General features: G+C 34.8%; 1 protein-coding gene across 4 annotated transcripts; it reads left to right on the forward strand.

The window, feature by feature from the left end:
- Positions 1 to 214: 214 nt before the first annotated feature.
- Positions 215 to 23,490, forward strand: LOC105233158 (putative uncharacterized protein DDB_G0282133). Of its 4 annotated transcripts, XM_011215135.4 has the most exons (11): positions 216 to 426; positions 11,636 to 11,706; positions 11,935 to 12,234; positions 12,364 to 13,120; positions 14,193 to 15,272; positions 20,984 to 21,078; positions 21,145 to 21,313; positions 22,530 to 22,620; positions 22,687 to 22,794; positions 22,862 to 22,994; positions 23,299 to 23,490. In XM_011215135.4, exons 3-11 carry the CDS (start codon positions 11,944 to 11,946, stop codon positions 23,308 to 23,310), a joined length of 2,736 nt encoding a protein of 911 aa, XP_011213437.2. In that variant the 5' UTR covers positions 216 to 426; positions 11,636 to 11,706; positions 11,935 to 11,943; the 3' UTR covers positions 23,311 to 23,490. The 4 variants fall into 4 exon arrangements, 3 of the variants coding, with proteins under 3 accessions (XP_011213438.2, XP_011213437.2, XP_011213436.2); XM_011215134.4 differs by lacking the exon at positions 11,636 to 11,706; XR_003846196.2 differs by lacking the exons at positions 11,636 to 11,706; positions 22,862 to 22,994; positions 23,299 to 23,490 and having other exon boundaries at positions 215 to 426; positions 20,984 to 21,085; positions 22,687 to 22,747.
- Positions 23,491 to 27,077: the final 3,587 nt, after the last annotated feature.

Raw genomic sequence — 27,077 nt, forward strand, 5'->3', positions numbered from 1 at the left:
TGTCGACTACAGAATTGAAAAATCGTCTCAAGTCTCAAAAATTGTGTCTAATTTAAAATCTCAATTTTAGAAATTTGCGACTGTATGACAGTACAGATTCGATCGGTAAATTGTTCTCCCAATTGGCGCACTTCCTTACTAGGATGTGTGTATAAAAAGATATCGGAAATAATTCGAGATGAAGGAAAAGTATCTAACGTACAGTGTTATCGTTTTTTCTCTAGTGTTAACTTAAAGCGTACAAATATATGTCTTGTTTACTGGTGTGATAATTCTACAATAATTGAAATTCTTTGATTTACCGGTTTGTGTAGCTCGAAATTTGAGCGAAACGTTTAGGGTTTTCATAGTGGCAAAATCTGTTAATTTTTTGCAGTGAAATTGAAATGCATTTTTGTATTTGGCAAAAACTTTAATCTAATGCATGTATGTATCAATAATGAATTGATGTACAAAAGAGTTTCATTAAAATATAATTAGATTTGTTTTTAAATCCTTTTTTTGTTACATTTTACTTATTGTGCTTAATCACAAATCATTACATCAATTCTGTAAGAACTTCGAAGCAAATGAAAATATTCTTTGGGATTTAGTTTTTTTCTTTCGTTATATTTATATCTTTATAATGTTCCTAACTTAATGGCTGGGATTCAAAAATAAAAGCCCAAAATTCAGTTGTGGTTTGACTCATGATTTATGATAATAACATAATTAACTGAAATTTTTTGATATCTGATATTATTGTTCATAAAATCAACAATTTGGGTGAACTATTTCTTCAAATTGCACACTTTTGTTACACTTTTATTGTTCGCATTTATGTACATACTTTAACAGTTCAATAAATTATTTCTGCGCCAAATTTTAGATTAGGATAAAATGTATATGGACTATTAGATTATATATAAGGGTGTATAACGTAATGTCGACAATGAAAATATCGAAGTTTAGAATCCCGACAAATCAAAATACCGTCAAATGAAAACAGACAAATCACAATACCGACAAATCAATTAAAGTTGGCTTTGTTCGATCGAGGCCCTTCGGCCTCCGGTCACGAATACGGTCAGGACTAGGGTTACCACATCGGTCTCAGTCAAAATCATACCTGTAGCATATGTAACCCGAACCAACACCCATAATCCTTGTCAGTAGAATTCTCTTTGTGCTTCGATAGAAATAGGGACTGACAAGATAAAATATTTTTCACATGTCGGCATATTGGTTTGTCGTTATTCTGATTTTTCGGTGTTTTGAATTGTCGGTGTTTTGATTTAGTTGCATATTTAAAATGGTAAAAGTTCAGGAGAGCGGCTTTTCCGAAAACGTGCACCAATTTAACGGAAAATGTCTTAAAATACTCGTTTTTAATTGTACTTTACGAATATGTATACAAAAATGGGATACACTTAAAATATAGAAATTCAAAATGCCGACATATCAAAATATCGACAAAATTTAAATACCTAAATCAAAATACCGACAAATTAAAACACCGACAAATCAAAATACCGACAAATTATACAAACTCCATAAAAAATATTTTTGAAAAATATTTGGAAAATCAAGTTCTTTAGCCGAGTTCAACGCGAAAGAACTAATCACGTCCAGGTGTTGGTCCGACCAGGGTTATTTTTTTCGAGCGCGCCTGAATGCCGCCAACGCAAAAAGAGTTCAACGCGAAAGAACTAAGCACGCCCATGTCTTGGTCCGATCAGGTTTATTTTTTTGAAACGCGGCCGAAGGCCATCAACGCAAAAAGGAGTTCAGCGCAAAAGAACTAAGCACGCCCAGGTCTTGGTCCAACCAGGTTTTTTTTTTGAAACGCGGCCGAAGGCCAACGGCGCAAAAAGGAGTTCAACGCGAAATAACTGATCACGCCCATGTCTTGGTCCAACCAGGGTTATTTTTTGAAACACGGCCGAAGGCCGCCAACGCAAGAAAGAGTTCAACGCGAAAGAACTAAGCATGCCCAGGTGTTAGTCCGACTAGGGTTATTTTTTTAAAAGGCGGCTGAAGGCCGCCATCGCAAAAAGGAGTTCAACGCGAAATAACTGATCACGCCCACGTCTTGGTCCGACCGGGTTATTATTTTGATGCGCGGCCCAAGGCCGCCATCGCAAAAAGGAGTTCAACGCGAAAGAACTGATCACGTCCAGGTGTTGGTCCGGCCAGGTTTATTGTTTTGAAACGCGGCCGAAGGCCATCAACGCAAAAAGGAGTTCAGCGCGAAAGAACTAAGCACGCCCAGGTCTTGGTCCAACCAGGTTTTTTTTTTGAAACGCGGCCGAAGGCCAACGGCGCAAAAAGGAGTTCAGCGCGAAATAACTAAGAACGCCCAGGTCTTGGTCCGACCAGGGTTATTGAAACGCGGCCGAAGGTCTCCAACGCAAAGAGGAGTTTCATCAGAAAGAACTGATCATGCCCAAGTGTTGGTACAAATAGGGTGACCACTATTTTACAAAGTCTTTTTTCAAAGGCATCCTGATAAAATTATTTTCAAACTTGGTAAAAAATTTGAAATTTGTATATTTTTCACATTTGTATATTTTAATGGAATAAAATAACATTTTAAGATACTCTTTGTTAAATAAAATAATATAACAATAATATATCTATTGCTTTTTTTTAAACAAAAACTCTCATAGCAAAAAAACTTTAGGTGACAGAAGAAATCTGTAGCTAGTTTCTGCATTTGTGGCAATTTTTACACGATAAACACGTTCTGTTCATGTTACAAAAAACAAGTAGATTTTTGTTTACCCGTGTAATCAGTATAGCCTTCATTATAAATCGGAGAAACACGCATTTTAACTAGTTGAATTTTTGAACTTTCTTTGCATTTAAAGTTTTTGCTAAAGTTCAAAAATTTAACTTTTTAAAGTTTGTTTTCTTCCGATTTATAATGAATTTTATAGTTACATTTTTCGTTTATATCTACTAACTTCACCTATTAGTTTCTACTTATTTGTTTTGTATTAAAAAATCGGTAACATTTTTTTCGGTGCTGAGTAGGCTTGAAAAAAATTCGTATGGTGTAAATTAATTTTACATTTTGATTCGCCATATTGACAGGTGAATTTCAGAACAAAGACAATAACGTCGTTTGAATGTTTTCCTTATTATTAAAATTATTATAAACATGAAATGAATTAAAGGAAAACAAATTATTTGCTTGTTAATAACAATAAAAAGTTAAAAAAAATTCATTAATTTAACGATTTGTCAATAATTGTGCATTTTAGACAACTACTTGTATTCGGTACACATATGTATGCAAAATTAAATTCATTCCATAAATATTATATCTTAAAATCTTAAAATCGGAGGGCGGAGACTTACTAGTGTATATCTCCGTCAATTTTGCTTTAATTGCTCTCACAGAAATATCTTAAGATATTGTACATTAATATAAAATAGAATTTAAAAAAATACAAAAAAAAAAGAAAATACCTTACACCCCCCTTAAAGAACAAAATAATCGCCCACTTGTGCCTAATTATAGTTAATCACAATACGAAACTGGATTTAAAAAAATACAAAAGGCTTAATAAAAAGCATAAATCCGAAGCTTCACCAGAAGTGATCATAAAAGAAAATACTTTATCATCGAACGGTGAAAACCACACGGCTGAAAATTAAAAAGTATGAACCGCGGTCTCCACCTATAATGTTTTCAAATATCTCTAATTATAAAGAACTAAATAACCTAATTAATATCGGTATTCTGCTTGAGACGATTGTCTCATGTCTCTAATTGTCACAATCTTCATTTAGTGACTCTGTTAGTCAGGAGTCTCATTTTGGTATTCTGGCAGATACAGTATACTACTTTACAATACCGTGAGGCAGGGTCCTAGCGCCTGTTGCACGATAATGCGCCGTGTCATCGGGCGACGCTTGTCAGTGATTTTTTGACAAAAAAACTCCATTTTAACCATTAATCACTCACCCTACTCACCTGATCTTGTACCCTGTGATTTTTACCTATTTGGAAAACTTCATTTGCCCATGAAAGAACACTGGTTTTAGGACATGTCAGCTATCCAAAAGGCGACGACCGATATTCTCAAGAGCATTCCGAAAAATGACCTTAAACACTCATTTGAAATGCTAATTGACCGGGCTAAACGCTGTATCGAAGCACAAGGAAACTACTTTGAATACAAAAATATAACATTTGAAAAATATTAATTTTTTGTTGTTTTTTTAACAGTCCTTTTTCTTTTGCGACAGACCTTGTAAATAACTACATTCATAAAGTAAGCCTTACCTCAAGTGACGACTATAGATCGGTGACAAAAATGTTGTCTGCATGGGGAGCATCATGGTATTCCTTTAAAGACAAACAAACGCGCCCAATTAAAGGTTATGATTAAAAATTCGTGTAGAATTAGTGATATTATCGCTGATTTAAAAGAACAAGGTTTCTGAACGTTGTAAATAAACTCAAGTGGAAAACACGAGAATCTACATATAAAGACATCAAAAAATATATGAAATCAAAGACATTCTTCACACCGTTGTTCTCATTGAGTTTATTAGGAATTCTAGATTTATACCACAATGTAAAAATTTCCAGGCATTTGAAACCATCAAGTGCCAAAAACTAGACTCAGAAAAACCAAAATGCTGTAACGGTGGCGAAAGCCATCCGGCAAACTACAGAGGTATATTGTTGCCAAGGAGCTTTAAAGCATTCGTAAGGAAGCTTTGAAGAAACCAAAAATTTCCATAAATTTGCAAAGAACATCATATAATTCACCCATTGGTAATAAAAGTACTATCAACAAGCAGAATCGGGTAGAGACGAGTAAGCTCACTTTTTCTGAAGTAATGAAAATCAAATCAAACGTGATGAACGAAAAAAACACTAAGCTGACCGAAGACCTATTAACTCAAATCTTGAGATGTTAATTAATCAAGAATAATTCAATATTGATCTCTGCAGCCGTTTAGATAACCTGGAAAAAAATAAATATAAAACAAAATATAAGGCATGAATGAAGCTCTCGATATCTATCACACAAGCCATCCTGGTAATTGTGTGAGGGAAGGGACCGCTGTTAAAAACAGTATTAAGGGGTTATATACCTTTTTTAATTTAAAAAAATCTAAATTTTTTTATTGCTTTATCTTAAAGAACAACTCCTTGAGAACATTTTCTCAAATTTTAATAGAGATTCGAGCAGTAAAAAAAAAGTTACAGCACTTCTAACCGCGCGCCTCGTCGCGGGCACAAACTGAACTTGAAACTTTAAACGCGAATATCTCGAAATGGCGTTTTTTGAAAAATGACCTTGCGGTGACATGGATTGGCGGAAAACTACTGAACCGATTTTCTTCAAATTTTTTTTAAAATGTTCGTAATGAAATTTTTCACACACAATCTTTTTTTCGCCGAAATGAATTTTTTAGTGAAATTTCTAGTGACCAAAAATTAAAAGCAATGAGCCAACTCTTTTCAATTACTGCAATATATTGCCCGCCTGCAATATAAAATACTGACCAACACAATACCAGATGTAATAAACTTCTTTATAACCAGAAGATATCTCGAAATTTCATCGAAATAGAAGGTAGGTTAGATCAAAGCACTGATCACTCCCCATTATATTTAACACTAAGTGAAACAGTTATTAAAATAGTTTTTAGTTTGGAGCTATACAACAAAAATACGGACTGGATTTCGTTCAAACAAATACTTCAGACTAAAATAAAGTGACCGAAAATAATAAGAAAGAAACTCAACAAGCTGCTTAGGATAATACTCCGGAGATAAAGTGGAAAATTTTAGATTCAATTTACCCTAAAGAATTAAAAATCCTTCAAATTAAGAAAAAAAGTTACGGCGGAAATGGCAACAAACACGCTCACCACTCGACAAAACCAACAGCTTAGTTAAAATGAGAAATCGCTCATATTAAGAAAGAGTCAATTAATAAATATTTATCTCAACTATCCACTGACAAAAAGGATGATTACTCACTCTGGAAAAGTACAAAGTATCTCAAACGTCCAACAAACCACGTTGCACCATTAAAAATTTCCTCCAATACATTGGCTAGAAGTGATTGTGATAAAGCTAATGTATTTGTAAAGCACAAAGTTGAAACCTTTTGTCCAAATGAGAATAGTGAAATCACGTTCCCCAGTAGTATTTAACAGGATCATGCCAGCAATCACCATTTGGGAACTTAAAAATGAAATTTAAAAGCTTAAAGTTAAGAAGGCAGCTGGATTCCATCAATTACAGCTGAAGTGTTAATGTAGTTGCCATACAAATGTTTACTGAAGCCTTTAAAAAATTGCCGAAGTTTTTCCTAAGCCGGGAAAGCATCCTCATGTAGTCTCGTCATGTAGACCAATTTCACTACTTCCAAAAATCTCAAAACTTTTTGAAAAAGTAATTTATCAAAGATAAAAATCTGTAATCGACGAAAAGCAGTTAATCCCATCGCATCAGCGCGGTTTCAAAAAAAGGATTCAAGAATAGAACAAAATCGTAGAATAACATCTGAAATAGAAAATCCCTGAAGGAGGGGAACGTATGTTCAGCTCTATTCCGTGACGGTGCGCGAGACGCATTGTCGGCAAGGTGTCATGCCTTCCGATTGAGTATTGCGCTCTTCTAGAATCGTATATCATTTAAAACAAGGAAATAAATTCTCCAAACTGAAAGAAATTGAAGTATCTTAGGTCCACTTTTATATATTCTGTAGAGACTTACCGTTAGCACCAAACAGTATGACTGCCACTTCTGATGACACCGCAGTACTATGCGTGGAAAAAGCAGCAGAAAAAGCTGCGCTAAACCTTCAACATGCAATCAACTCTGTAGTAAGTTGGAATAAAAAACGGAGAATAAAACTAAAGGGTAACAACATCATCGGTTTATGTAAATTTTACAAACAAAAAAAATCACTTATTAACTTATAGGTTAAGATGTTCAGCATACCATATGCAAATATAATCAATTATCTTGGCATCACGCTCGATGCTAAATTGCTTTGGAAGAGGATATTAAAATAAAAAGGATTGAACTTAATATGAAAATGTCGAAAATTAAATGGCTAATTGGGCGAAGGTCAAACCAATCAATACACAACAAATTACTTATATATAAACAAACCGTTATGATCATATGGTGCGCAACCGTGGAGATGTGCCAATGATAGCAGTATTAGTATTATATAACTTTCAAAATAGGGTGCTAAGAGGCATTTTAAATACTGCATAGTCCTGTAGAAATGCTGATATTCATCGAGATCTAAGGGTGGATACAGGCGCCGAAGAAATAAGGAGTCAGGCAAATGCCCACTACAAAAGGTTTAATGCGCATGTGAACGAAGAGGCGAGAAAACCCAAATAGTTGGAAGCTAAAATATAAAATACTTAATTATACACCACATATGTATGTATGAATATTGTTATTAATTTCTATGTTTTTTGTTTTTAAGTTATTCAAATCAAAGTTCTCGTTAGTTTTTGAAACTAGTTGCAGTAATATCAAACATTGTTAAAACTTTAAAAATATTTTTAATAAAAAATACACAACCAATGCCCGAAAACCGTAAGTGCGCTAAATCACTGTCCAATGAATTTATGACGAAATTTAACAAAAACATATTAGCAACATCTGAATGGAAATGATAACGGTCATTTTCCTACGCATTTAAAGAGGAGTATTGATATCCTAATAACAGATTTATGGAATTATAGCTCTCTTACAAGTAACTACAATATTTCTAATTATGAATGCAATTACGCTAAAGCTCTGTTCATAGCTGTATACATAAATACATTTACATCAAGATCTTTTAGTCAATTCTGATATTGGGATTCACTTTCAAAACGTTTAAATTTCACTCTTATCTGTCAGAATTTAAATTTTTTATCGGTAGGTGCTGGAAAACTTCAATTAACGCTTCAACTATTTCTGAAGAAGACTTCTTACTTCATTTAAATAAGTTAAAACAATCGTTTAATTACGAAACAGGTATACCAACAAGGATATTTTCTCTCTCTTAAAAAATTTATATTTTCTTCAATACGGAAATAGGCATTTTTACTATCTTGCATAAAAGTGGATTTGAATCATTCATTGAAATCGCCTAATTTTTCATACGTTACACTGGTATAGCCCCTTAAGGAACATACAACTATGACCCAAAAATAGTAAGACTTTGTTCATAATTTTAAAATTCTTAATTTATTCTTCAAAATATATTTCGACCCCTCAAAGTAATCCCCCTTCGCCTTTTTACGAATAGTTTCGCGTATACGACGAATATTGTTTGTTGATCGCCTTTTTCGGGTCGTATGCATAGATTCAAACCTCTTTAAATAATTTCTACCAATCAAAATCACTTATTCGCGACAAACAATTATCACCGAAGTCCTTTTTAAACATTCTGAACATTTCGACACCAGAGATTTGATTCCGCACACAAAATTTAAAGGAACATCTTTGTTGAATAATTTCACTCATCGTAAAAATCGCCGAATGCACTTTATGTACTTAAGAAAGACAAACATATACTAACCGTTAAAAGTTGAGCCCGTGGTAAAAACGCATAATAGCATTCGACTCTGATTTTGAGTTATTTTAAGAAAATTTCAAACATATTGAACAGATTGAATTATAAAAGTTGATAATTACTGCAGTATATCGATATTGGCAACCCTGCGTTGTGAGAGAGCAATTAGCTGCGGCAAAAATCCAAATATGAATTCTCACGTCATCCCACTTCAAAGAGAAGGGAGTAGCGTTTTTCACTGTTCAGTTACATTGCGCGCCCATAACATAGGTCGTGCCAGCTGACTCGGACCACGATTTTACGTTTTTCACTGGTTGTGGTATTAAAAGTTGAGCCCGTGGTAAAAACGCAGAAATCAGCCATCTTTGTTTATTTTCATTTGAACAATGTTGCCATTGCTCAATACGAATATATACATAGTTTTAAGCACATCTATATTTCAATTACAATTTTTGTATAATATAAAATATCAAAATTAAAAACAAACTATTAAAAATAGTTTAAAATTAATAATATTAAATTTTCTATAACTTAGTCAAAAACATAATTGTCAATAAAAATAAAAATATATGTTGACTTTGTTTCATAATATTTACGAAATTTGCGTAAAATTGATTTATTTTTAACCTTTTCATGTTTGAGTTGCTTACAAAATATAAAAGAACTACAATCGATTAATACCTGTGATGATCTCTATTCAGTATATTCGAAATGGCAGACCCTACAGACAGAGTTCTTTGGGTTTTGTGACCGTTAGCAGGTCTCAAGTTTGAGTCAATAATTTGAGACTAACGCTAGAGACTGTTTAGTGAATAGTAACTAGCCAAAAATTGAGATTTTACCTCAAAATATCTCAAATAGAGACTAGAGACTGGTTACAGAATCCTGCTATAAAACTGATAATTAATTTTATATTAAATTAATTGACGTGACATTTGGCTAAATTATGGCTGACTGTTTTTCAAAACTTCCTCTTTGGTAGCATTTTGAAAACTTTATTTATATTTTACGATGACAGAAAATATTGGGGGTCAAAACTGGCTTTTAAATATTGTTCATTGGGGATTCGTAAGTAAGCCAGCTATAAATAATTAATTTTAAATGATTTTAACTTTGGCCACGGGTTCAACAATTTTTTTTTTGTAAAATATTAGAGCTGATTAAAATATTTCACAAATTTTCTTTTAGTTATTTTTTTACCCATTCTATTCATTTTCTGTTCTTTAGTTAACTATTTTATACCCTGAACAAGTTTGCTTCGAAATTTATAACACCCAGAAGGAATAGTGTGAGAACTTATTAAATTTATACGTATATAGTATGACATGACGAGTTGAGTCGATTCATCCATATCCATCTGTCTGTCCGGCCTTCCGTCTGTATATATGTATATGTATATTCGAAATACATAGTCCATCAGTTTTTGTGATTTCGCTCTGAAAGTTTGCACATACATATGTATGTTTTTCAAAGAAGTTGCTAATTTGTCAGAACGGCTGATATCGGATCACTATAGCATATGCACTTATGGACAAAATAAAAAGGGTGAGTTTGGCTAGTAGCGTTTTTTGACAAATGTTGTGGTAACTTTTTTATTCGTTTATATTTTTTTGATGAAGGCGAATGAGTAGAACGCGAATCAGTATCAACTACTTTCATTTTAATTTTTTGTTAATTTGACATTTGAGTGACAAGTTATCATTTCGTTAATAAATGGGGTTGGGCAATAAACTAGGCATAAGTAATATTAAAAAAATGGTAATTTCGAAATATTTTTCATGTCAATTTAAGTATTGGAGTATTTGCAATTTTGTATTCCTTTGAACGAAAATATATGTATGTATATTCAGTGATGAAGTTAATATTAATATTTAGTGTTTATTAAAGATCTTTGTGCCTGCTAAAATTAAAAAAAAAAAACTGATTGTAGATACAGCACAAAGGCAATCGGATTAGGATTTCCACCAGTTCCAATAGGTGCTCCGACTCGATATAACTTTCCTCGAAAATTTATTTATTGTCTGTTATAATTTAAATATTTCAAACATACTTTAATGGATGACATTTGTAAAACATATGTACATATACATATATCAAATAAAATTTTATAGAAATTAAGCATTGACTGTGAACAACTAAAGTATGGACTGTGAAATTGGGTATTAATCATGCGGACGCAAACGTAATAGTGTGGGTTTTGGCATGGCGTTGATGTTTTTTTTTTGATGAAGAACACAATTACCACCTTTGAGGACAGAGATATTTTGCAAAACGTTATGCCACTGAGATGGTGTTTTCGACAAGATAACATTCTCGAAACATACATCGAGGTTGGTATCTGAGTGGTCCCAACCCGATTGAGAACTTGTGGAGTGACCTTAAGAGGAGATTGGTAGACTTTTCATTTCAAAATAAGGAGCAACTGTGGCGGAAAGCAAACGAACTTTTGGGAGATAAGGGATCGAAAACCTGCCAAAAATTAATTAAATCCATTCCGAATAATATTGAAAAACGTATGAAAAACCACGGAGTATATACAGGTTATTAAAAACCCAGAGGACGGAATCAAGGATAACTTGAATTTTTTGTTTTTATTTAGAAAAAAATTATTTTGACCAATGCTATCTTTTGTGAAAAAAATAAAATAAGTTTAATAAAGTAAAACAAAGATGTAACTAAAACAAAAATTTTTTAATTGCAAATATTTCAAAGTTATTAAGTAAAAACTTATTATTATTATTTATTATTTTTTCCGCTAGTGTAGCTGCCGGAATTCGATGATTGAATGGAAAACTTTTTTATTTGAAACGATATCTTCACGAAATTGAGCATAGATTAATTGCCAAAGCATCAGTATAATCTCCGAAAAAATTGTGGCATATAGCTCATATACAAACTGATCTATCAAAATTAATTTCTTGTACGGAATCTTTTGTATGTATTTTGTAATTTGTTTTATTCTTGTTATTGCATTTCTCTCAAAGATTATTAAACCTTTTTTTCATTTTCAATATTTGCGATACGTAAACGATTTGGATCCAGATTTTCATTTAAGTGATTTTGCGTTTTCTCTTATCTGTTTATTTTTAACTAAGACCTATTGTTTGTAAACGTAAGGATCTTTGCCTGATTGACCTGCGACAAAATAATGTCATCCTTAGTCATGGTAAGAATTTGGTAAAAAATTTAATTTGAACTTTTTCTAGTATCCAATTTCAGAAAAAAAACTTTAATTTCAAAACTATAAGTAATTACGTGGTTGAAGAAACTCTTTTTTTTTTTATAAATACATAACAACGGGGACCAGTTCATATGAAAATTTATTTTTATTTTGCTCTAATGTTCAATTTAGTATCTAACATTCTATAATAGGTGCTTTTTACGTGCTTTTTAGTGACAAAACATGTTGGAAATGGATGCAGCAATTAGAGATGAGGATTCCAATCACAATATGGCAACATCAGCATCCAATAACAGTTCTGCTGTATCCACGATTTTACAGATGTGTCAATCAAGCTGCACTGATTACGTAGGGGTTTTGCCTCCACCTCACATCGACATGGTAAGCGTGAGTAGCGTTGAACTAAATGCTCAAACATCTTTAAGTGATGATTCTGGCGTGCCACTTACGACTAACAGTTCAATATCTAGTGGAGACTCATATAGAATGGGATTATGTAAACATGACATTGATGTACGTTTTATTTAAAAATACACGTTTTGCTATCCATATATGTAAATATATAATTTGTATTTATATATAATATATGTTATTTATTTTAATGATTAATTCTTACCATACTTATTTTTATTACTCTTTCAGATTGTGGAAAGTGATGGTGAAGTCTCCCAGTTTGATTCTCTAGATAATTGTTCAGAGGCTGGCATGAGTGCGGAAAATTTTAATACATTAAAAAAAGGACCTTTAGCACCAATAGATCCTCCACTAGAGTTTCAGGACTCACCAAATATAACAATTGGCCGATGCATTATGCAAAAACTACGACGATTATCTTCTTCACACTCTTCTTTGGAACATTCAAAAGATTCTGAACATAATGAAAATAGTATTAACGGGGACAGAATTTTTTGTAAAGACTCCGACGTAGAAGCCTCACCCCAATATTTTGCGAAGTCGCACAAAGAAGTTTACCTCATAAAGAAACCAATATACTCAAGTGATTCCATTCTAAGTAATAAAGTAGAAAATGTGTATGACGAGCCAAGCAACCTGATATGTAATTTCGCTTTTAATAATGCTGAAAATTTTGAGTCAAATACGTCTTCAAATGCACTGTTATTACCACAAACTTCACATCCCCCGGAGAGAGTAAAAAGAGATATTTGTCCATTTTATCAAGATCATTCTATGTATTTTAAAGCAATACCGTCAGATCAAGATAGTGTTATAAGTGCTGTTAAGAAGTTTAATACATTTGGGCTCTCAGAAATTCATGATTATGATCTCTATTATGGAATTAGGCGAAACACCTTTCAAGGGGAAAACGGTCTACAAAAAAAAGTTTTGTACAGTCCTCGTAAAGTAACAAATTATTGTCATAATCATCATATATATACAGGTAAGTTAATAAAACAATATATCCATGTATATTGTAAATTTGTATTTTTATACACATGTCTCTAGACACACATACTCGAGAAACTACAATGGCATACATATTCCTTTCAACATTGGAATAATTTCTGTTTTTGTGCCAACCACTATTATAAAAACTGTTCTAGAAAACATTATACTATGTTATTAGGGGATAGCGAACAAGAGGGTGGATTTCAAACCTCTTAATCGAGAACAGAGCTAAAAGCAGCCGAATGATATCAAGTTGATTTCGAAAACTGTATACTGGCTTACAAATTAACCGAATCCAATAGATAGATATAGAGTTAAATATTGCTGTGCAAATTAACACCATCGGACATTGAAATAATTTTTCAAAGCGGGGGACTATAGCTTATAGTTCTCATTTAAACTGGGCATGGATAATTAACCAAGGTAACGGTACAATTTCTGAACTTATTGTTCAGATCAGACCACTATATGATACAGCTGCCATTGATTGATTATTACACGAGGAATGCAACGCGACCTTAGGTCTATTGTGTGTATATGTATAGTGAAGCGATGTGATCCCTGTTTGGAAACATGGATCCAAGGGTCTTAAGCTTCCGTCTGCAGACTGCTGGGCAGTCGATTAGCAGGTGTTCTGGTGTTTCAGGCTCCCTGTCGCAGAACTGACGATTTACGCAAGAAGCTAGGCCCATGTTGTGTAAATGTTTCTTCAACTTACAGTGGGTATATAAATTGTTTGTTTCAGGCATAAATTAATTAAAAGATGTAGTCAACTGGATGATATCTCTCGTTTCATAACCTCTGAAATATTATAAAAGAAAAATTAGAAAAAATCGTACATTTACTTACCTTTTATATTCTGTTAAAAAAATTTCTTTGAAATGTGCCGGACATTTTATTTGTATATCATTATAGCAGATAAATAATAATACCATTAATTTTTAATTAAAAAAGGAGCACTGGATCTTAAAAATAATATTTACAACAAAGAAGAAATTAGGAGTAAATATGTCAGTAAAAAGTTGTTTTATGTTTAAAATAGTCAGTTTAATTTTGTATTTCAGGACCAAATGGGTGCACCAATCGACCTAATTCTCGCAATTCTTTGAACAGTCGTCTTTCGAGTTCACATAATTCATTAAGCACTTCATCGGCAAATAAACCAGACGATTCGATATTCATTACTCAAGCAATGTCCCACGATGCTTTACTTACTCGGGAAATATCTGATTTTTATAACGTGCCCATAGATTCAGATATATACGCTCTACCAATAGATATGATAAAAACGGATAAAAATAGCAGAGTTGAGTACAAAGAAGATAAGCTTACGGATTATAGAAAAATAAATAATTTAATATTCACTGAAGAGGACTATTATAAGCATTCTAAACTAAGTCGTAAAAATAATAGAAACAAACGGAAAAAACGAAACAGTGATACTTACGAAAATGATATAAAATATGATAATTATAAGTTCACTTCAAATGCTTTCAAATTAAAAAATAAAAAGCCAGCTGTTTTGAATGAAACTGAGGATTATGGCACGCATAGATTTTCTAATACTCAATTAGATTTGAATCCACCTCAAGAACGACTCCATATGACTTTGAGCGAAGTAAAAAAATATTATCAAACTATTTATACTAGAACAAAAAACCGGACAAGTATTAATAATGAACCTGATAAAACTGCTTTCAAAAAACAGTCCGAATGCACGAAAGGTAATGATTCATCCCCACGTTCCAGGCCTAATCTTTGTTCTATCGGAGAAAATGTTTCTACAGAATGTAAAGTAACCACCAGAACTTTCAAAAGCTATAACGAAAATAATGATAAAATCAATAACAACAATATAAATAACATCGTGTTGGCCAATAATTATAGTATTACTGAAAACCAAATGATAAAAGTTGAGGAAGTGGATTTATCTTCTCATGTCATACGAAGCGAGAAGAAAACACAATTTTCACTAAATTTAAAACAAAAGTTTTGTAATATATTTCGAATTCGACGGACACAACCGCAATGTCAAACAAACCCGCCCGGTATTGAAGAAAATAACAGTAATCGCGAAAGAAGAAGCACTGCAGAAAAACACAAAAAATTTCAATCTAGAGCACTGCCTCCATTACCCAAGAAGAGTAAGTATATACATTTATATATTTTAATGTTAGCCTAGTTTTAAAACGTCTCTTTAAAAAAAATTACCAACCATCAACAAAGTTATAGAATTGAATTGATACAAGAGAGTATGCGAATACCTTATTAATGTAGTACAATTGCTACCGCTAAATGCTACCAAGTTTGGTTTTAAACATTTTAGACCAATGACGATTTTTTTTATTAATTCATTTAAAATTATCAATATGACATTAAAACAATTATTTGATAATTGTAGTTGAACTCCAGTGAGAAAAGCAAATACTAATTACTTTCAAAATTTTAAATATAAATTATGCCCGTCCCCTGGCCATATAATAGGCACACACATTTGACTAATTAAATTTTACCTCCGAGTTAGTATGAGAGAGATGTAATGGAACAGGTGTCACATACATATCTAAGTTACAGTGGAAATAAGCAAAAACTTGGCTACAACCGCTCCATATAACATAATTTTAAATTTCATTTGAGAGCGTGTTTTTCTACCAACGGTGCGACTTTGTGCTTACAATGAATAATGTTGGGTGAAAACTTGCCCTAGACCACATATAACCAACAAGACTCATATACCTGCAGGTATTACCCTGGATTTAAGCCTTGCAATTTACAAGAGTATGAATTGTAGGGTTATGCCCGACCTTAGTGCTTCAGTACTTGTTTTCTATTTTTTTTTTTAATAATTTATTTCCGAAACACCAGAAAAATGTCAAATTTATATTAAGTCATCAGGTTAGCATATATTCTTTTTCAGTATTTTTAAAAATTTTAAAGCAAGAATGTTTCTAAACTTATGTATTAATTAATTTTAACATTTGTATATTGTTTTCATAGTGAGTCGTTGAGTTCTGCTTTGTTCGGAATGATCTCAAAGCTCCGATCGGGTAGCGATTCGTAAATTTTGTAATATGATTTAACGAAATTGATCACCATTTCTAATACCTTCAACAAATTCCGACTCGAAAACTTTACTATCCCACCATCCTCACACCGTTTGTTTTACAGTAGGTAGTGAATAAAATTTAAAAGTTTACATTTTTTCGAAGGAAAATATTTTCTTATTGAGATCATATTTCAAAATATCTCCTTAAAGTAAATTTAAAACAAAAGAGAAGTTCATTGCTTTTATAAAAGGAAAACGTATACAAATACAGTAAATTGCATGTAGAAAAAATAAGTTATCAAATTGTTTAATATCCACAATGACTATAATTTCGTCTTGATAGTTAACCCAATCGTTGCTGCTTGAAGTTGGCAAGTTTCAAACACTAATTTTGAGGAAATTATTCCAAATGTTACAGATGCAGATGCAAGTCAGGGCTTTGAGGAGGCCATTTCAATACACTCTCATTTTCATTTTGTAAATGTTCTGTGATGACTTTTGCAGTATGAATGGGCGCGTTGTCCTGTTGAAAAGGGATATCCGGTCCAATTAGTCGGTGACCCTCAGAGATGGAGTGCTTCTTTAAAATATTTAAATAAACTGCAGCAGTAACTTTCCCTTCCAGGGCTACAATATTGCCAGGACCATTCGGAGATAAGCATTCCCAAACCATTAAGCCCTTTTCCACCGATTTATCATCCATCTACCACCATATTTTTGCAAATTAATTATGGTTGAACACTCCTCATTCGTTTAAAAATGACGTTTTAATATTTCAAAAAAAATAAATTGAATTGAAAAAAACGAAAACTTTAGTTACCAATTCAATTTCAAAAATTATAAAATAAAAAATTCTTGCACCTTTAATGATTGTTTGTAATTTATTTTCAAGTTTTAATATGAAAAACACTAATTGCCGCACGTGGTAACTTCCTTTTTCTACGCGTTGTCACTGAGCATTTCAATAGAAGGCCTAAGTGGTGGTTTTTTCGTTAGTTTTAATAGTTTCAAATATGGAGCATTCCTTAGTTAGCAGCCTTTTAATAGCATATAAGTTTCTTTAACATCAGTATTTTTCCGGATGGAGACGGGAAAAATAGAGCACTTAAGCAATATAAAAGACTGACTCGAAGCTAAAAAGTTAAACATGTTTTTTATTTGATTTCATATAATATAAGGGCCCAAAAACCATTTACAATCAATATGTATAAATAAACCTATTTTTTTTTTAAATTTCATTGGGTAATTTTTTTTTATGTCCCGTAGTGGTAATTTTTGTTAAACTCAACCTCTGAGATTAAGAAACTGGTAGTTTATATATCACAAGAGTGTGTGGAATACAGGGTTTGTCCGGAAAGTAATAGGACTAATTTTCTTTCGCCGAGACTGTACTTCGGAGCGTGCGCGGTGCGACTGGATTCGGTAGAGGACGTACTTAAATAACGAACGAGCGGCCTGTCAGTTGTCTCCGAGCACACCGATAATGTGACTCGTGTGCGAAAAGTTTTGAATTCAGACCTTCGACTAAGAATTCGTTTAATTGCCTAGATCTTAAATTTATCAAAATCTGAGGTTCATGACATTGCGACGGAGCACTTGAACATGCGCAAGATGTGCGCGTGATGATCCCAAAAGTGCTCACTGACGACCAGAAATTGTGGCGAGTGGAAGTGTGCCAAGAAAATTTGAACATGTGAAAGTGACCCCCAATATTTGAGCCTTATAGCCCAGATGTTGCCCCGTACTTTTTTTTTGCTTCCAATGCCTTTCGTAACGCCTTGAATGGAGCCTATTTTGAAACTTTTTTTTGAAGAATTGTAACGATGGGTTCAATAAATTGTTTAAATCGACTCATTCCTCCTTCTTTTCGGACAAGCCCTTTATTATTAATGTGCTTTTATTGTCACTGCTTAAAAATAACTATCAGACGGATTGTATGCGTTACGAAAAATGTCAATACTTTACTCAAGGCTATGCACTACTGTGGGGAAATAGTAATACTTTAATTAAAATTTCGAATTAAAATCCATTCGTTGAAATATTATTTTTTTTTACTGTCAGTGATATATGTGCCTAATGTCACATCAAAATAATCTGAAGTACATAAAGTGCATTCGGTGATTTTTATGATGAGTGAAATTATTCAAAAAAAGAAGTTCCCTTAATTTTTGTTTGTGAAATCAAACTTCTGGTGGCAAAATGTTCAGCATGTTGAAAAAGGATCTCGGTGTTTTCCGCGAGTAAAAGTTTTTGATTGGTACAAATTATTCAAAGAGGACTGATAACGTGTTTACGACAAATCACGTCTAGGGCGGCCTGCAACATCAACTGATGATTAACATGTCAGTAAACTAAAGGTATTGGTGTTTGAGATTTGATCATTAACAAACACCAACAACAAAGGAACAAGGAAAAACTTTTGAGTATTATGCGTCGTTTGCGCGAAGGTTTTCGTAAAAAGAGGCCGACTTCTTCTTTACTGGCGTAGACACCGCTTACGCGGTAATAGCCGAGTTAACAACATCGTGTCAGTCGTTTCTTATATTCGTTATTTGGCTACAATTCGAGATTATATATTATATAGCAGGACAAGATTGATGAGTGACTTGTAGAGTTTGGTTTTTTTTTCGTCAAGAGAGGACTTTACTTTTCAATTGTCTACTTCAAAGTAGCACCTATTGGCAAGAGCGATTCTGCGTTGAATTTCAAGGCTTTAAAATCAACGAAGATGTGGTGTGTGTCGATCTTCCTTTCACGAATCTTTTTCAAGAATTCGCGCATGGTGAAAATCTGCCGATGTGCGACAGGCACACATTAAAATTGGGTTGTGACTGCAGGTTGCGACTTAAAGAAAAAGTCAAAAGGTTCTTTCGCTGCTTTGGACTAAGATAAAGGGACCAACAGGAGAGGTAAAAGTACTTGCATAAAATGTGGTCATCCAGGTCACAAATAAAAAGGATGCACAAAGCTCCATCAGGGGCGGATGCAAGCATAGTTTGAGGAAACAGTTATTACACACGCACATCTTCTTCTTTACCTGGCGTAGACACCGCTTAAGTGATTATAGCCGAGTTAACAACAGCCTCTGCGTTTCTCCCTTGTGTTATAACTGAGTGGGGGTCTATAAACTCTATAGTCCCCTTTGGTTTAAGGTCGGCTTCAGTTGCATTTTCTTAAAGGGTGGTCTTGAGTCCCTTGCAAAAGCTGGCTTTTATAGTCTGACCCTTTCCTAGCTCGGGTTCCGTATAATTTTAACCTCTGCTTCTTTTAGATTTACCTTGCTTCGGATATTGCTGAGGTCCTCGGCGTAGCAATTGCCTATTGCTGGTTGTTCAGCCGTTCTTTTCTCTACACTCCTGCAACAGTGGCGATTTGACCTCGTTGGCAGAGTTCGTTTTAAGTGCCTCTTGACTACCACTAAGTTATGGCTATACGTTCCTTGCGATAGTTGCGTTGAAGGTTTATCTTCGAGCACCGACATATGGTAAAGAAATATGCTCGGAAAACTTCCCATATTTGTGCCGTCAGGTACCACTTGATTGTAGTACTCCTAAGCAGTAGCGGGAGTAAGCGGGAGTGGAATTATTCCATTCAGCCTTACTGCTAGGGATGACCTTTAAATTCTTGGTGATGTTTACTATTTTGGTAATGCTGTCCCTTGGGAGAAGAGCGAAAGGTATTTCTTGTTCTTCATACGCTGGGATGAGATTACCCTACTTCTGCCAAATCCTTCTGCTGTCTTTGAAGGAGTGTGTGTTTGGCTACCAGACCGATTACTAGGTGAAGCAATGTGAGTTCAGGCATGGCTTCAAGTGCTGCCGCCGGGCATGCGCGTATGTCACCCATCACGCAGATGCATGCAAGTCATTGCAGCTACCGATAGTTTAAGTCCTTATGGGAGCTTATGTTCAGAGCCAGGTTCGGGTACGAATTGTGGACTGCGTATTACTATATCTGTCTTTAGTAAAAATTTAATTCAACTTGTTTTCGAATACTTCTATTAAGACATTTACCTTCTTTCGACAAAGTCTTTTTATTAGTCCTAATTTTTTCGGAAAACATGTTGCTCCATGTCCCCTCATACATGGAAATCAAGTCAATCAAGATAGCAGTCCTCTCTTTTTGATCAATATAATGGTTTCTAAACAAACAGTTTGAGGATTAGATCTGACTTCTGGAAACGTTTCTAACTAAAAATTTCCATTATAAATTCATTCATTAACGAAATATTACGCCATTTTGACTTTGATAATTGTATGCGGTTATTCGCACTCAACACCCTTTGTTTCCAGTGTCAAATAAATAAAATGAATAAATTCTTGTGCGCGGCAGCTTTAACTGCTGTCTCCTGAATCTTTTTATTCTCATAATTTGATTTAACTCGTTCCTAACGTCTTAACTAATTCAATTAATTTTCGGTCCTTTCGGCGTTTGGCTTGGAACGATTCAATATATTTTACATTTATTTAACTCAATTTTTCGCGTTAAGTAATTATAATTGAGTAATCGTAATATGTAGTAATGGTACTTTTCAAGCCCAAGATATATGATAATTTTCCAACATCTTACAGTTAATGACAACACTGTTTTTTTTTATAAACAATCAACACAAATTTTGCTCGTAAAAAGCATTTCGGTTACTTCAATCAAATATGGATTAATACTGATTATCTATACCGTTATGCTAATAGGAAAGCACGCATCGCAATTAATATGAACAAAACTGTATGTATTCATTATTAAGACTTATTTACGGGAATATCCCTGTTTCTGGGACTTTCTATTTTTCCTTTCGTTTCATTTTTTTAGCTGAGTCTTATATAGAGCAAAGCAGAGGAAACTCCACAAAAAAAGAGGAAGTAAGGTCTCTTCAATTCACATCTAGCATTGAGAAAGTTAAGGATGTAAGATGTAAAAATATTTAGTAATTTTTTAATGAATGTATTATTTTCACTAATTTTTACAAAAAGTATGGATGGTACTGGGGTCCATTATCAAGCGAGGCCGCGGAGAAAGTCCTTTCAACAGAATCAGATGGAAGCTTCATTGTACGTGACAGTTCTGACGATCATTACATTTTTTCCCTAAGTTTTAAACTAAATAATAGTGTTCGTCATGTTCGAATAGAACAGGATCAAGGTAATTGTTTGCATTAAAATGAAAAAATGTAGCTTTCTTCTTCTTATTCCTTAGTATTTATGGCAATTTTTAATAATTTTTTTTTTAAGTTACTTGAACTAAAACTTGACTAAAGGGAATGTAAAGCAAATATATAAAGGAACTTTCTTTTTTTTAATTATTTCTTTTTTCGAGTAAGTTTACTTTCAAATAAACATTGACAATTATCGGTACAGTTTCATAAAATTTAACATCGCAATTGTGTAAGGCTACTAGGATGTAGGTGCACTGAATACTATAACAAGATTTTCCTTGCGAATGGTTACTAAAGTTAGCATACTAAAAACGTAGATTCAATTTTGAAAATGACTGCTTAAAGTTTGTATAATAGAATTACTCAAATTTGTAACATATTGTAAACATGTATTACCGTTTTTGAAGTTAAAAAAGACAATTTTAAATAGATTTAAATTAACTTCTAAATTTTGACAGCAAACATTAGATTCTTGTGAAATTTTCATGAGTAATGAAAAAATTACGTAGTAGTATTTTCTTAAAGTTATTCAATGTATTCAAACTCGAAAAACTGCAAAATAGTGTAGAGACTAGCTCAAGATCAGTTACCTTTCTTTGACTTTAGAGTCAATTGCCAAGTAGTCGATATCCAATCGTAAACTACATTTTGGAGCGCTATTTTCCAACGGCAACTATAGAGAGGTAATAACAGTGTTAGATAGTTTTGTTTATTTTCCGAAATTTAAAATTTTACTTAAGGTAAGAAGATGAAATCTTTTTCAAATTATTTTTAATTATTGAATGCCAAAACTCAAATTTAGTCTAGATCTCCTGTAATAGTTTCAAATTTCAAACTACTAAAGCAAATCAAGCTAAATTTAATTGGAATATTTCTTTTTATTATTACTCGGTTCAAAAGTACCAAAAATTCGAAAACTCTTTAAAAGAAAACGATGAAATCATTTCGGTTTACGGTAAATAATCTTTTAGTCAGTAAAAAGTGACGTTAACTGCCACGGTGGGAAATTGACTAGAAAATAGAAATAATTGATCTTAACATGCAATGGAATTTTTTTACTATTTCTGCCAAATTTAAAATTTACTAATTTTGTACTTGACTAACATTCACTGCTATCATTCCAATAAAATAACCGTGTTTTATATGATATAATATAACAATTCGACTGCTTTTAATGTGCTCTACTTTTTCCATATTTTTTAGGGACGTTTTCATTCGGTTCATATGCAAAATTCAAATCACAGACTATCACAGAATTCATCGAAAAGGCGGTCGAGCATTCAAGAAGTGGAAGGTTAGAATACAATACTCAAAAATCAAAATTAATGTTAATAATTAATATGGTAATGTTCTATTTTAGGTATCTATTTTTCCTTCATAGAAGACCAGAGCATGGCCCAATGAGAGTGCAGCTAACGAACCCAGTTTCAAGATTTAAGCACGTCCAAAGTTTGCAGCATATGTGCAGGTAAGTTACATAATCTCATTGTTTTAACAAAAATAAAAAAAAATCTTGGCTTTGTTTTAAATTTCAGATTTGTGATCTTAAAAACTGTTATACGTAAAGATTTGATACAAACGTTGCCGTTACCGAGAAGACTTTTAGACTATCTTAATTATAGGCATTGTTTTTCTGAACAAATTGAAATAGACAGTTCACACGTTCAGGTAAATATTTAATAGCAGGCATTGAAGATCCAAATGCCTCACACCCTAGCAAGAATATTAGGAAGACCGTGAAACAAGTATAGAAAACTCTTCAAACAAACGTCGTCAGAGTTGATTAATATTTGTGAAAGAACTTAAACAAAAAAAAAGAATAATATTAAAAATAAAAATAATAATATTTGAAACGTCAATTACATCTTGTTAATTTGTTTCGGTCAAGCTTAGCCTAACAAAAAATAATAATATAAGTAATAATTTCGCTATTTCTAATACACCAATTCTTTTCTAATTTGTCTATTAACAGATGCCCGAGTAGAAAATGGACGACTAATTGGAAATACATAAATAGAAAGTATGACATACGTATTATGAACGCAAAAATAGTGTTTAGAAATGTAATAGAATTTCGGCGGTATATATATTTAATTTATTGTTGTAACTTTTTGTAAAAACATATTCTATAATATCTCTATAAATATGGGATAACTGAACCAGACTGCCTCTGAATTTAATTTCTTTCCCTTGAAGTTCGATATGTATATACACTTTTATTTATTGCAAGAACTTTAAATATAAAAGTCATTTTTGTTAAATATTAAGTTGTTATGCCATACTTGGTGAAGTACAAGTATTTCAATATATTATGTTAAATTTTACAGAGTTTTTTTTTAAGATATCGCTGTCACTAGAAATGTTAACAAGAAATAGTTTAAAAGGCACTAGGTAGATGTTTTGTGCGTTGCTGTTGTAGGCGCAGGAAAAGTGCTGTTTCGACGTGGTCGGACCAAAGGGATAAGGGTGTTGGACGAGTAGGGTTGGTAGGGACAGGTGGTCAGTGGCATGCGGAAATTCGTTGCATGCTGGACATACATATATTGGGTATGTCAGGGTCTATTCTGGATAAGTAGGGGTTTAACCTGCTATAATATCCAGAACGAAGTTGCGTTAGGGTCGCTCTCGTTTCTCGTGAGTGGGTGGTTGTTTGACTCCAAGAACGCCATTCTCGGGAAGGGAGTCGGTGAAAGTGCTGATGGCTCCATTGTGAATGGCGGTCAGTACCTGTCGAAAGTTAGTTGCGTCCGAAGTCCGGTCGGCGTACTGTACGACGTCGTCAAGGAAAGACCTCTTGATGCTCCTAGGAGGCAGGTGGCTGCAAAGGTGATTTCTACGAAAACATCCCAGCAGGAACTGCTTAGAGAGGAGTTCATTATGCTCTTTTACTGGGAGCATAAGCGTCTCACTATGTAGGTATTCGATGGGAGACATCAAGAGACATCCCGTCGTGGTCCGGAGTGCAGTATTCTGACAGGTCTAGAGTTTCCTCATCTGCGTAGCTGGTGCTGCGTAATTGAGGACCGGCCGGCCGATTGCCTTGTATGTTGCCAACAACGTTTCTTTGTCTTTTCCCCACGTGCTGCCGGCTAGCGACTTGCGGCGCTGTACCTTGGCGATAATCGCGGTCGTATGGGGAGTGAAGGGGCATAGACTTTCAAAGGTTACACCTAAAATCTTAGGGTTATTGACAGTCGGAAGTTTGACGCCATCGACTGCAATATTAAGCTGAAATATATACTCATTCGTCCAGTTAGTAAAAATGGTCGCTGTGGATTTGGTGGGAGAAAAAGTGAGTTTCCGTGCAGTGAGGAAACGAGAAAGGTCGGAGAGGTAGTTGTTTACCTTCGAACACACGCCATCGACGTCAATATCGTGCAGTCATCTGCGTACAAGGTTATAGAAACCTCCTCTGGCGGTTGCGGAAGTTTCGAGATGTAGAAGTTAAATAGTAACGGGAAGAGGACACCACCCTGCGGAACCCCCTGTTAATTCTTCTCAGTTTAGATGTTTCGCCTCGCAATAGTACGGATGGCTGACGACCGTTCAGGTAGTTCATGCTGGTGGCTGGCTAGGCTCAGGTGGTGAGTGAAGGTCGGGAGTAGCAAGGCCTCAAGTGTCTTTATTACTCTCCTCGAGTTATCGGACGTTAGGACTCCCTTTGTTGGCGAGTTCCCTAGGTTTCAGTAGTGGAACAACTCTCCCGACTTTCCACACATCGGGTATTTGAGGAGTGGCCAGCGACAGGTTGAGGACCTTGGTAAGATAGCTTACCATCAGGGCCAGTGGATTTAGAAGATTTCGATTTGTTGATGACATTCTGAACCTCGTAATCGGTGAAAGTAAGTGGCGCGCAGTCGTTTGGCATTTTGCGTAGCCGTCGGTTAACACATCGCTTCGTTTGGTCTACCGAAGGTTGCAGTGTAAATTACCTGCTAAAATAGCTGGCGCACATCTTCGGGTCCATAGAGGCATGACCATTGAATTCAACTTCAACTTGGTCGTCATGTCTCTTCGGGTTAGACAAAGCCTTGACAGTAGCCCAAAGCTTACTCACACAGGTGGAGAGGTTGCAAGACTTCAGGTGCTCTATCCATTTCGTCCGCTTATGATGGTTTACCATTCGCCGAATCTCCAAATTGAGATCCCTTATTCGGGGATCCCCGCGATCGGCATGGCGTAAGGTGTTGCGTTCATTAGCTAAAACGGCTGCTTCGGCAGGGAAATTGGGGCGGACTTCCGCTATTCCCGCTATTCTTCCAGGCGGGATGAAGCTGCTGCGATCACCTTGGAGAATCGACGTTCGCCAACGCATACGTCCGTAGGAATGGGAACAGCGTTGAAGGTGCTCTCAGTAAATTCTGTGAAGCCGACCAAATTAGCTTTGTTAAAGTTAACGAAGGTACGGTTGTCCACAGAAACAAAATCAGGAGGTTTCTCGATCGAGATAATTAAGGGCAGATGGCCTGATGCGAGAGTTAGCATAGGTCGCCAGGTTATGCTATTTATCAGACCACCAGCAATAGTAATATCGGGCGAGCTATTACAGGTGCCCATAACTCTGGTGGGGGCTTCGTGATTTATTGTGCAGAGTGTCGAATCGTCAATCTGTTCCGCCAGCTCCATCCCCCTGCGATCATTTGACAGGCAGGAATGCTATAGATCGTGGTACGCGTTAAAGTCGCCTTATTGTTAGATCACCGAAAAAACAGCCCTTGGATAAAATCCGAGTCAATTCCGGTGCGTAGAACCGGCTGTCGTGGGAATTTAAAGTCGCCTAGCATCAGACGGGTTTCACCAGTAGCGCGCCTATATTCGGATGATATTCTGTACGGCAACATGTTACTGGGGGGGATGTATATATTCAATATTTCGATTTCAACATCGCCTGACCGTATAGCTATACCCTGACCTTCTAGGGTAGTATCCTTGCGGTCGATGTCTTCATCGATTAGACGATACTGCACGGAGTTGAAAGCTAGGCCACCACCATTATCTCGCTAGCGATCCTTATGTAAAACGTTGAAACCGGCAGAACTCGGAAGATCTGAGTGGCTGTTTAACTTGGTTTCTTGGACCGCAGCTATCGATACGCGTTCCCGATTCATAAGTGCAACTATCTCCTCAGGGTTGGGGGACAAGTCAGAGTGGGAGCTATGTTGCCCGTTTGAGCTCCTGGGGACCGTGAAGGTCCTCTGTTGGTCACTCGAGGTGAATGGCGGCGCGAACTATGTGCAGCCGTAGAGGCTTGTGTCGCAGTATTGCGCAGGCAACATGGGGCCACGTAACTCGTGGTCCACTCCCTGTGAGTCTTAAGGCCTGAGCTGGTGTTAAGATGTCTCCATCCATTGCATCTATTACACCTGACCCAGGTGGAGTTCGGATGGAGCCATTTTGCGCAAACGCAGCAGAAAAATTCCTCCGGGGCCGGGTTGGACTCAATGCCAGCACGAGTCAGGAGGCTTCGGAGCAACCCTGCTGCAAGGCATTGCTCCAATGACGACAAACACAGGATTAACACTTACCGTTCCAAACGGGGTTAGATCGCCGAAAAAACAGCCCTTGGTCGGATGAAATGCGAGTCAATTCCGGTGCGTAGAACCGGTTGTCATGGGAATTAAATTTATCATTCAAAATGTTTGCTTCAAGAAATATTTAAGGCTATTTTCCTTATGGGGTTAGGTGTAGCCAGATACATGAAAAAATTACAATAGTACATAATATTTTTGCAAGTAAATTAGGGTCTCTTTT

This window comes from Bactrocera dorsalis, unplaced genomic scaffold (genome assembly GCF_023373825.1).
Source record: "Bactrocera dorsalis isolate Fly_Bdor unplaced genomic scaffold, ASM2337382v1 BdCtg106, whole genome shotgun sequence".
Classification (NCBI taxonomy): Eukaryota; Metazoa; Arthropoda; class Insecta; order Diptera; family Tephritidae; genus Bactrocera; species Bactrocera dorsalis.